The following is a 12,822-nucleotide window of genomic DNA, read 5'->3' as shown; positions in this document are numbered from 1 at the left end:
AGCAATAACTCTGTACAAATGGCATTTTGCATGTAGGTAAGGATATCTCTGGGGTAAGTCTCTAGAAAGAAGAGCTTTACAAAGAGAAGAGCTGAGTCAAACTACGTAAACATTTTGTATTTTTCATAGGTATTTTCAAATTGCTACCCCATAAATGCTATACCAATTTACAGAATGTAGGATAGTGTCTGTTTTCCCCACATCTTTGACAAAACCTTTTGGATTTCTGCCAATCTGACAAGTAAAAAGTGGTATCTCTATGTGGTTTTAATTCACATTTTTCTTTTTGTAAATGAGGTTGAGCATATTTTCTTATTTTTAAGAGCTACTTCGTTTCCTTATTTGGTGAACTATCTGTCAAATCCTTTGCTCATTTGTCTATCTGATTGTAGGACTTTTAAAAAGAGATTTCTAGGAGTATCTTATATATTTGTGACATTAACCTTTTGTGATACAAATTGTAAATATTTCCCCCATTTTTAATTTGTCTTTGGCTCTTCTTATCAGTCTGAGGTGTTGAAGTTCAGGACTACTACAAATACATTTAAAAACCACATAAAATTTTCTTTCTTTCTCAATCAAAAGTACTGACTTAGGTGATCCAGATTAGGCCTGCACTTCACAATGTTACAGAAAATGGAAAAAGAGCTGGGGCATTTCTTTCTAGTTCCATCTGTCTTCCATACCTATGTTTATGTGTGTGCATATAAAAATAAAGCATGAAGTGGATGGACATATGCCTTTTTTCACTTATTTTATTGTAATTCCCATTTAATAGTCATGTAATGGCTGCACGGTATTTTGCATTTAAATGCACCATACTGTAATCATTCTTACCTACTCCTGGAAGTGTACGTTTATTTCTACTTTTTTACAAGCATATACAACACTACAATGAACAACCTTTTGGTCAAATCTTTGTTCATATTCCTTAATTATTTATGTATAAAAATGACTGAAGTTAGAATTACTGGGTCAATTGGTCTGAGTGTTGAAATTCATGGTAGTATTGCAATGTTGCCCTATAGAAATGCTGCACCAATTCACAGTCCCACCAGGGGGACCAATTCCATACAATGCTTTACAGTGCTGTATTATTTAATATTTTCCAATTAATAGGTAATAAAGAGTATTTTATTAATTCATTTGGTATTTTAAAATTATTTTTATATATTTATTGGCCATTTATATTTCTTCTTCTGAGAATTGTATGTTTTGTTCTTTGTCCATTTTTGAAAGCATGGGAAAAGTGATTACTGTATAGCAGGTGTCAATCCTTTGTCTACTTGATTTGTTGCCCTAATTGTCTCTAGTTTGACTTCTAATTTTTGTGACATTTAAAAATAAGTGAAAATGTGTACAGTAAAATCTATTTCTTCATTTACTATTGATCCTTCCCTATTCCAAGAATATGAATTCTCCTAAGTTTTTTTCTAGAACTTTTTGTTCTTTCGGTTTTACATGTAAATGTTTATTCTCTAGAATTTACTTTAGCAGAGTATAATGTTAGTATTTATCATACTTTTTTGATGTTTGTTTTGACATCATTTATGTAATAATTTAACTCTCCATATGGAAATGCAAAGCCTCACCAATTCCAACTTAAGCTTGCTTTTTTCTGTTATTAGTCCAAATTTTAACTGTTTGCTATTTTAAAGTACTACATCTGGAATATATTTATTTTCTACTTTTTAAATTCATTAACTGACGAATATTTTTTTTCCTTCCTTCTGCTTTCTTTTGATGTACTTCTGGACTTTATATTATATACCACTAAAACTATGCCCAAACCCATCCTATACTTTCTTAATTGCTGTCCTTTGTCAAAAAAGAACTTTTGAGATAAATGTTTAGTCCTTTGATTTTCTTTCTCTCTCTCTCTTTGCCTCCTCTTAGTAATGGAAGCACTTAAGACATTTTCTTCTGAGTAAGATGTTGGCCTCATCTTGTCAGTTTTGCTACATGATATTCTCACAGATATTTCTGAAAAGGTCTATAAATGTAGTTTGGATATCCCTTTCATTCAAGTGTTGTTTAGAAAGTATTCTGAAAATGTTGGTTTTAAAAGTGGTTAGCTTTTAAAATTTTTATTCTTGCTATTAATGTCTATTTTTATTGCACTGAGGTCTGAGAATGTAGCCTTTATAATTTCCTTTTACAATTAATTAATTAAGTTTTTTTCTTAATCTTTCAACAACCAAACAGGAATAATTTTTATATTATCTTCAACTTTTTTCCCCTGGACACTGGGCTGGAAGATCTGACTACATATAAAAAATACAGAATTAAAGGAAAATGTGCTAAAATTTCTATTAAAAAAGAAAAATATTACCTGAAACATATCCGTATCTTTATCATGTGTGTACTCCACCACCACAGTCTGATTCCTTGACAAAGTGTAGGATATACTGTGTTGACCTTTGCAGCTGATAGCCTAATAATAAAATTTTAAAAAATCCATTAGAATCACATTTCAACAACTTATCAATTCTGCTTGTAGTTATGAGCCATCACTCTACCAGCAAAGCCCAGCACAAGCCAGCGTTTTCCACACAGTCAGGGTTTTTCCCTATGCTCTATTCCCTCAATCACAGACAAGCCGAGAGTTACAATTCTGGTTTTAGCAAATATTCTGTCTTAAAGTGAACAATATTGTACTTAAATCAAATCAAAGTTTATTTACCAGTTTGCAAGACTTGATTCAATCAGATTCTTAGAAAAACACATACTTTCTCCATGTTACCTAAATTCAGTAATAGAATTTTTAGACTAATATAGTCATTTATTTCAAATTTTAAGATTTCACACAACAGATAAGTCACATTATTTTTCCTAGGTGATAGAGATTATCAACATAACAAAAGAATCACTGGAAAATCTGTCAATGTTCTAATTGAGATTTCAATATAATAATACATAATGTTCTAATTGAGATTTCAATATAGTAATACATAATTATTGAATTATTTCAATACAATAACATATGGTTATCCTAGTCAATGATAACCATATTTGTATTGTGTTCTACATCTCACTTAAATCTTGTATAAACAACTAGTTATCTCAGATATTTACTTTACTAATAAATAAGGTAACTAGCAATTTTATTTTTTTCAAATTTTAGGCTAGAAAAGGCTAATATTCTTTTTCAAATAGCCTACGAATAATACGACATCATTCTTATTTTGTCCATAGTGATATGTTTGAACAAAAAGTTGTGGTCACATACTTTTAATGTTTCTAAATTAACAAATAAATCGTTACAAAGTGGACTCCAAATTATTTCAATTATATTCATTCTACTTTAACTTATCTTTATTTTTAATCTTTTACATTAAGTATTACAAAATTTTAATAAGCTTTTCTATTACACATTTATTGAATGATGACACTGTATGAAGACCAAGAAAGCATCTAGAAGAAACTGGACACGCACAGCATGTTAATGAAAATGTACTGAACATCTATATTTGACTAATGTAATTCCTTACAGCAATAAACAGTAAAACATGCCAAATCAACTTTGAAGTTAGCCTGGTTAATCTCATGGTTATTTAATAATCTGCCCTGAGGAATTTCACGATTGAGCTGATGTTTTATTTTATGTGCTTCGTTAAGATAATACTTCTTTAACATGGTCAGGAAACTAAAAAATACTTCTTCAAGTACTCAACACTACTAACAGACATCGTCTTAAATTTTCATTGATCTGAGTCAGATAAATTCACTGACAGTGACTGTTTTTGAAAGCCAAATTTATAAAGAACTATTTTCAATTTAAGTGGATGTAATCTTTGTGTTAATTAACTTTTGTGGTAATCATTTCACAATGTGTATATATATCATCGTGTTGTACACCTTAAATATATACAATTTTTATCTGTCAATTATACCTCAATAAACCTGAAAAACAACTTGTAAAAAGTAGACGTTTATCTTAATAGTCAGTGAAAAACCTACTTTAAGAAAAATAATTGATTAAACTCAAACTTATAAAATTAACAATCAGGACGTGATTATAAAATAATTTATTTTAGGGTTTCCTATAAAGTATCTATTGCATTTTAAATGGATTCAATTTACAAATATATCAACTCCAACACAACTTTCATGGCATATACATATTGCATAAAATGTCTATGGTGTATAAATGATTTGCAAAACAAGGAGTTAGTAAGTGCAATAATGGGAAATACTTTTAAAGGTTATACATTTTTGTACAATGGCACCTGCTTAAGTATGGTGTTTCTCAAACTTCCACTCCATTTGCCTGAATTGGAAGGGTCACCTGAACCTGGAGATGTCTGGGGAGCAGCTCTCAAATGGAGTTTCTCAGGCTTACAACAGCTTACCTTACATTATAAATTTTTTTTATTCCCTAACACATTTGCTAGTTTTAACATTTAACATTGTCTCACGAAGACTCGCTCTGCTCACCTGAGGCCTAGCACAGCCATGGACAGGGTGCTCCGGAGTAGTGGTGCCCAACCTTTTTTGCACCAGGGACTGGTTTTGTGGAAGATAATTATTCTGTGGACTGGATGGGGGGGATGGTTGGGGGATGATTCAAGCATATTACATTTATTGTATACTTTATTTCTATTATTATTACATTGTAATATGTAATTAAATAATTATACAAATCACCATAATGTAGAATCAGTGGGAGCCCTGAGCTTGTTTTCCAGCAACTAGATGGTCCCATCTGAGGGTGATGGAGATACTAACGGATCATCAGGCCTTAGATTCTCATAAGGAACACGCAACCTAGATCCCTCGCACACACAGTTCACAATAGGGTTCGTGCTCCTATGAGAATCTAATGCCACTGCTGATCTGACAGGAGGCGGAGTTCAACCCGTAATGTAAGCAATGGGGAGCAGCCATAAATACACATGAAGCTTCCCTTGCTTCCCTGACGCTCACCTCCTGCTGTGCGGCCCAGTTCCAAAGAGGCCACAGACCACTACCTTGTTCCCTTGCTCACCCGCCACTCACCTCCTGCTATGCGGCCCAGTTCCAAAGAGGCCACAGACCACTACCTTGTTCCCTTGCTCACCCGCCACTCACCTCCTGCTGTGTGGTCCAGTTCCAAAGAGGCCACAGACCACTACCTTGGGGTTTGGAGATTTCTGCCCTAGAGACACTTCCTCAACACTTTAGAAAACACCAGAAACAGCCATTTTATAGGCTGCAAGTTGTTATTGGACACAAATACTTATAAGGTGTTTCATTATAAAAATATTCTTGTGACCAAAACTGTAAGACTATGTAGCACATGAAAAAAGGGTATTTCTAGCGAAAGCATCACCTTATCTGGAAAATGCCCACAGCAAAGGGGAGTCTTACCCAAGCTCCCAAAACAGAAAGAAAACACTGATGTAGGATGCCCTGAATGTTGAGCCAATTTAAAGAAAATTTATGATTTCAGACTTCTGCCATTTTTGTATGTTGTTTAAGGCAAATGGCCAGGGTTAGGAAAGGGGAATACTCTTAGGTTAGGAAAATGCCTTTTCTGTGTCTTTTAGATTAAAAAAGTACTAGCCACGGGCTGTGATTTGGAGGCCTTGGAATTTGGGGAAGGTAGGAAAGTGGGAAAAGAGACCGCAGGCAGAAACAAATCCCATGAAGGTAGGGAGTGGCTCTGGGGCAGCAGGTGAGGCACACCCTGTAGCACGGGCGGCTGAGGAACTTCAGAACCAGTGTGATCGTCACCTCGAAGTCACTTCCAGTTCTGGTAAGGATTTCCCTCTGGTAATGCTAAGCCAGGAGAAGGGTCCTGCCCCTACAAGGGCCCAGAGTACTGGTGCCCTGGGGTCCAACAGGCTGCCACCTATGGAAAGCAGAAACGTGGGCTGAGCTGGCCTGAAAAGATGAGACTGAAGCCAGCACTGGGATTTGGTGGCAGTAAAAACCAGCAAGCCTAAGGCCACCATCAGAATCATCGCCAATAAATGGGGAAGTGTGGACTTCCTTCAGTTACATGAATTAGGGCTCACATGACCTCGTTTTCATGTATTAAAGTCTAAAATAGAGTCAGATTTAGGTGGTTAGGGGAAGTTAAAGAAGAGTTTAAGCCTGAGATCAATTTTCACTTTCCTTCTTGGGTCATGTCTTACAGAAAAGTTTGCCAAGTATATATGGCATTGAACTTTTTGTTACAAGTATCAATTGTTCAAAATAGCTTTTAACATTTAAAATACGAGGTTCAAAAATAGAGCTTCTAGTAAATCACTGACTTGAGTATTTCCAGTATTTTGGAAATAAAAGTTTCTCCAAGGCCCTAAGTTGTTTTGGAATCTATTTCCAGAATATCAGAAAGGAGAGCAGGTAGGGCCTTTTCTTGGCATTCACTATAACTTAGTTCAAACACAATTACTGTAACATAATGCTGTGATCTTACTACACCAACACAAATTTAGAAAGCTCTTTAACATTGTAAAGAAAACCAGCTCAAGCAGCTTGTTGTGTAGACCAGAGGTCCCCAACCCCTGGGCCACAGAGTGCTATCAGTCTGTGGCCTGTTAGGAACCAGGGCACACAGCAGGAGGTGAGTCGCGAGGGAACAAGCGAAGTTTCATCTGTATTTACAGCTGCTCCCCATCGCTATCATTACCACCCGAGCTCCTCCTGTCAGATCAGTGGTGGCATTAGGTTCTCATAGGAGTATGAACCCTGTTGTGAACTGTGCATGTGAGGGATCTAGATTGTGTGCTCCTTATGAGAATCTAATGCCTGATGATCTGTTACTGTCTCCCATCACCCCCAGATGGGACTGTCTAGTTACTGGAAAACAAACTCAGGGTTCCCACTGATTCTACATTATGGTGAGTTATATAATTATTTAATTATGTATTACAATGTAATAATAATAGAAATAAAGTACACAACAAATGTAACGTGCTTGAATCATCCCAAAACCATGTGCCTCCCTGGTCTGTGGAGAAATTGTTTTCCACAAAACTGGTCCCTGGTGCCAAAATGGTTGGGGACTGCTGGTGTAGACAATAATGATTTCCTATATCCACTTCTCTATTGTACAGCTGTGATGAGAAGGCAGGTTGCCATCTCTGTTCTCATAACACTGCTTTGTGCCTCGAAGGCACGTTCAGTCTTATTTTTTTTCCACCCCTAGCACCAAGAGTGTGGCAGGCATTCAATTAATGTCAAATGAATGAATGAATGAACGAACAAATGAACTGCTACAGATACAAGATGATATTTAGAGTTTCTTTCTTCAGGTCTTCCCCTCACCTTTCCTACTTCTCACTAGCAAAGGTACCGGTAGTGATACTCTCAGCTCAAATGTTTTGAGTCTATAAAAACTACTTTATTACAGTTTAAATGTTATTAGGTTGAAATATAATTGGACAATTACAGATAAACAGATTAAAGAATTTCAGCTTTATCCAGCTGAAGAAATTAAGCCTTACTTTGCAATCCCAGATGCCCAGACCAGATGAGTCAAAGTATTTTTTTCTCAGCTGAGGTTATGTATTTTCTTACTGCTATGCTGCTTGTGTCACAGGCTCAGTTCTGCCAGACTTTGCCATTCAGGGATGAGAACAGTTAGAACTGGCTGTCCTGCTTCAACTTACAACTAAAAACTAATGTCAGGGAGTTCTGTGAGTCTCCAGATTCTAAAACAAACATGGTTCATATGTCTGGAGAATTTTCTTCCTCTTATAAACCCATATACACACATAAAAGCACTTATATAATATGTTATGGTAACAGAAAGAACAGAAAGCAATCTTGCAGAATAAACAACGGGTAACATGTCTTAATGGACATGTTACTGAAGAATTTTCATCTAAATTTTAAAGTATGAGGGAAACAATTAAATCTTTTATTTGTTAAGAAGCAGTGGTAGCTCTCAACCACAAAGTGAAAGCCAATAGAGAAACTCACACGCATCCAGAAAATATTAATTTATTATAGTTATGATTTAGCCCATTTAATTCAAGCTCTATAAGGCTGCTAAGTGAGCCTTTATCAACTGTGTGGAGAGAGAAAATGGGATTCATCACTGTGGCAGACACCGTTGGTTGCCTGCCTAATGTCCTTCTCTCTGCTGGCTGAGCTGGCTGCCTGTGAAAAAGCCTCACAACATCAACGCTAGCTCTCCCACTCTCCTCTGGGGCTAGCGTGTGGAAATGTGATCCACTGTCAGCCAATGGGACTTAGGAGAGATCTGGTGTGGAGCTCCTGGGGATGAGAGACACTGAGAGAGACTCCTTCCCTTCTCTGTCACTAAAATACGACATGATGCTTGCAGCGGAAGCAGACCACCTTGCAACATGAGAGGAAGGTCAAAAGACTCTCACAGAAGTTGGCTCAGAGCCCTGACATCTTTGAGATGCTGAATCAAACGTGGAACTACCTGTCCCCAGATCTCTGCAATAAAAATCAGGGTTTTAGGCTTCTGTAGGTTAGGCATTTTGTCACTTGCAGTGTACAGCATCATTATATGGTTTGGTTCAAACATTTTCTCCTTCTGGGTTTCCTATTTCAGTCAATAGCACAACAGTCACTCACACTTAAAAGCTTCATGTCACCCCTGAGCCCTCTCTTGCCACTGTTGTTCACATACAGTTAAGCATTATTACCATCATAATTAATCCAACAGGGAGTCAAAGATGGCTGATTTCACTGTGTTAAGGCAAAAATCAAATACAAAACAATGTGTAACATTTCACTTTTTCTCCTCAAAAACAAAGTAGTTGTTGGGCAACCAGTAGCTACAAATCTGATTTATTCCTCAAAGGAATTTTATAATCAGCTTTTTTACAGCCCTTAACTTTCTGTTCTGACGATGCTTTTGTGCAATCTTCATGTATCATCTGGCATCTGGGCTGGCTTCAGTAGCTTGTTCATTGACCAAGAGAATGCCGTGGATGTGACACATGGGACTTCTGATACTAGCTCAGGGAAGGCCTGCAGCTTCTGTTTGCTGCTCTGGGGGTTCCCAGCTGTGGGCAAGAAGCCTGACTACACACATGCCACTAGGCTCCAAGAAGCCAAAGCAACAGGGAGAGGGCCTGGAGAATGCAATGCCACATGGGGAGAGGGAGGCCTGGGAGCACCAAGATGCAGACAGGTGCGTGGAGAAGCCTCCGTGAGAGTGGATCCTCCAGCTCCAGTTGCCCCAGATGTGGACCAGAGACTGACTACTCAGCAGTGCCCTTCCCAGATTCCTAACCCACAAAATAATGAATAAAACAGAATGGTTTTTGTGAAGTCACTAAATTCTGTGGTAGTTTTCTACACAACAAAAGATAACTGAAACGATCAGCTTACAAGGCCTACTGGTACCAGAGCACTTATGTGACTCATCACCCAAGACACTATGGTTATCTGTGCATACGTCTTACCTGCACCCAAGAGCATGGGATAGATATGTCTACCATGGCAGGCAGCAGCGACTCCACACAGAGCAGGGTCTATGTTTCTAATGGAAGTGTTATGTCCTCCTGAATGTATGTTAAGAGGTTGTTTGTGTTTAAAGCACATATGCATTTTTATTGTTATAATCTCCGATTAGAAGACTGAGATGTGAAGAAAATTTTGTATTAATATTTAAAATGACTATAGACTATAAAAAGTATCTGTGAATCATTAAAGTATTGCCAGAGAAGACAAAGGCCACCAAGTGTGTCACATGGAGACTTTTGTAGTCCTTAATACATTTAGAGCAAGAATAGAAGGGACACTAGGAAGGCAGAAGAAGAAAATCACCACGTATGTTAGAAACTATGAATCCACTTTTCAAACTACATGTATGACGTATACCAAAAAAGTATGCCTTATTAGAGTCTGCATCATTTAAGGGAATACAGTGTGCATGTGTGTGTGTATGCATGTGTGCACATACATGAGCATGCTTGCATCTGCACTTCAAATACAATGAAATTCTTCTTCTTCAAAGGACACCTAATTTTTTTATTATGAAGTCTTTCTTAGTACCAAATGACTCAGGAGTTTAATATCCCTCTTGTCTAGACATCCTGGAAGTTGACTATTATAGAACTGCAATTATTGTTCCTGGGCCACACAATAGTCTGGCTAAATCAAATGAATGTTTTTGATATGAGCACACCCTGCATATTCTTCTTTGTGTGTAGATATAATTAGGGTTGTTTTTGCCTCTCAAAAGTAGAGGGCCAGAGACCTGGTGTGGCTTATATACTGAAGCAACCTTTTCTAGATACCAAGCTGTTCTGAAGAGCTCTGCACCACATATCTGAACGTGGTGCTCTTCTCTAAGGCTGCTCACTGTTCCTGCCTTTCAGGTCCCCGCAAAACACCTAGGAAGAAAGAGTCTCTGGGGCTGGATGTGCTCTGGGCTGAGCACGCATCTCCTCACTCTGCCTGTGCTCACGCGATCTGCTCTCTGTGAAGAAGTCAGAGGTTCTCTAACAGTTTGCCTGATGGGGGCAGGGCTAGGAAACGTCCTGAACGCTCTATTGGGACAGCTAGTGACCTCTTTGTCTTTGGGGTTCTACTAAGAAGCATAATGTAAGCTTGTGTTCTCAACAGCCTTCTGAATAATGGCCACAACATGGCACTATTTAATACGACATCATAGCCTAAGTATCGGCTCCCCTGCCGATGATGTGTGTTTTAGACAAGTTTATTTTCAGCCACTTTAACTGTTAAATCTAGTTTGTAATTTAATATTTCAGTCCATCATAAAATCTAAATAAGTAACTACACAAAACGACTACTACAGAAAGGACCGAATGAAATTGGAAAAATGACACAGACCTCTCACAGTGGCTCTGGTTATGAAATACAAGCTTTCTATGACAAGGTGTATTGCTGTAGAAACATTTTAATTGGTATGGGAAAACAGAGTAATAAAACTGTTTGGGGGTAGGTCTGAGTGGGGCCAATGAGTCAAACCTTGGTTGTTCAGAAATAACTTCTGATGTTTATGGCAGAAAGCTGCACATTTATGAGCAAATGAATGAGTTTACAGTGAGCGTGCAGCAGCCTGGAAATAACTGCTGAACGATTTTACCATCTCGAGCACTGTGCACACTGTGATGTAGAGGCAGAGCAAGGTGAGGACTAGAGGGTATCAAACATATATGGGCATGCACTAATTGTCCCGTGAGGCATGATACCAATTGCATCTAAAATTTCATCACCTCACGCAGTAGCCACTGATAATCCAGCAAATGCTTAAACATCGGACAGAAAAAAACATTTATATCAAACTAGCTCTCTCAATGGTTTTATTCTGCTGAGCTCAAACTTTACATGTACTTTAGAAAAATGGAATAACCACAGGTAGATACTACAGAGATTAACTTGGCTAGTGGACTCTGATGCTAGAAAAACAACACACTGGACCAGGTTTGAATCCGAGTTCAGATCCTCACCAACCATAACCTCTCTGATCTTTCAGCTACTACCTTTATAATTCATTAACAAAGGGAGTCAATATCAGTAGCACTGATTTCACTGGATTCAAAGCAGAGGAAATGATGTATATAAAACATGGCATTTTCTCTCTTCAAATATGAACCTGTATTTACAGCAGTTCCCTGCAGTCCATAACACATACTTTGGAAACCACTATAGCGTTTGGCTTTAAGTATATGCTAGATATTGACTGTATTAATTAGAGATAATCCTGGTATGACAAACATATTTTTCTAGAACTAATGACTTTTATGTCAGGCTGACAAGTATAATTAGGCAATAAATCCTCAATCAGTCTGGTTCAATTTGCTACAGGGAAGATGAGGTCTCTGCCATCTTTGTCAATTTATGTTTAAAATATGTATGAGTACTATTTCTAAAGAGAGGAGGTGGCTAAAGGAATTCACAATTTATGTTGCATGAAACACACTCTTTAAAATATTCTATCTTTTCAAGGAACCACATTTCAAACAAGTGCCTGAACCATGGCTACGATAAGAAAGTCAAAAAGTGCTAACTTGGATTTCATCAGAATCAACATCATTTTCTAGTAAATCAAAATGATAGGCCTATTTGTTAGAGGCAATAGCTTTGAACTTGGCCCTGGGCCACTCCTGAGCCCATCCTGGATTGGTTTACTGAGCTATTTGATAAACCCTGGCACAGAATCTATGGCACACAGAGTGCTGGACAGGGCTGGGGCAGACACGCTCAATCTATCAGCAAGCACAGACACCAGAGAGAGTAAGAATGCGTGAGGAGAGCCTGTTTCTAATTTGGGATGACTCCCAAGTACAAAGAAGCTAGATCTGGCTGGTGGTACTAGTTTCAGAAGATGATCTGACTTGAACATAGTTGGGAAAACATGAACACCAAGGGTTGCAGCCAGAGAGCTGGGCAGGTGACATTCACATGCTTTGTGGACATCTGTTCCCAGGAATCCTACCACTTCCAATCAGATGAAAAGCTCCTTGAGGGTAAGAACTCCAGTCTTTTTAAACCAGCCTTCAATTCCAGCAGTGTATTATTTGGCTAATAGTACAGATTGGGCTCAATCTCCAATCCAACACGGGCTGCCTGTGGGACTCTGGGCAAGTTAGGCCTCTGGCCTCATTTTTGTCACCTGTACAAGTGCTGGCCTTGTCCCCAGAAAGGTCATTGCTGTCTAACAGCTGAGATATTTCAGCTCCTGTATCTACCCAGTTTATGACAAATTGCTAAACAAGTGAAAGGTTCATATTCAAGTTTGTATGGATTTTTTCATTGTGTTTTAGAACGTATCAAGTCAACCTAATGTGCAAACTTTTTTATTTTTATTTATTTTTATTTTTATTTTTTTTGAGACAGGGTCTCACTTTGTCACCGTGGCTGGAATACAGTGGCATGGTCATG

At 37.8% G+C, this 12,822-nt stretch overlaps 1 protein-coding gene across 2 annotated transcripts in view; it reads right to left on the bottom strand.

The window, feature by feature from the left end:
- PELI2 (pellino E3 ubiquitin protein ligase family member 2) overlaps window positions 1-12,822 on the bottom strand; it is a 190,070-nt gene that overhangs the window by 20,070 nt on the left and 157,178 nt on the right. For both annotated transcript variants that reach the window (XM_045396461.3, XM_045396462.3), the window contains exon 3: window positions 2,333-2,434. In XM_045396461.3, coding sequence (XP_045252396.1) covers window positions 2,333-2,434 — 102 coding nt within the window. The remainder of the gene's footprint in view (window positions 1-2,332; window positions 2,435-12,822) is intronic.

The sequence above is a fragment of the Macaca fascicularis genome, chromosome 7 (assembly GCF_037993035.2).
Source record: "Macaca fascicularis isolate 582-1 chromosome 7, T2T-MFA8v1.1".
In the NCBI taxonomy this organism is placed as follows: domain Eukaryota; kingdom Metazoa; phylum Chordata; class Mammalia; order Primates; family Cercopithecidae; genus Macaca; species Macaca fascicularis.
This window is presented reverse-complemented; position numbering and strand designations above follow the sequence as displayed.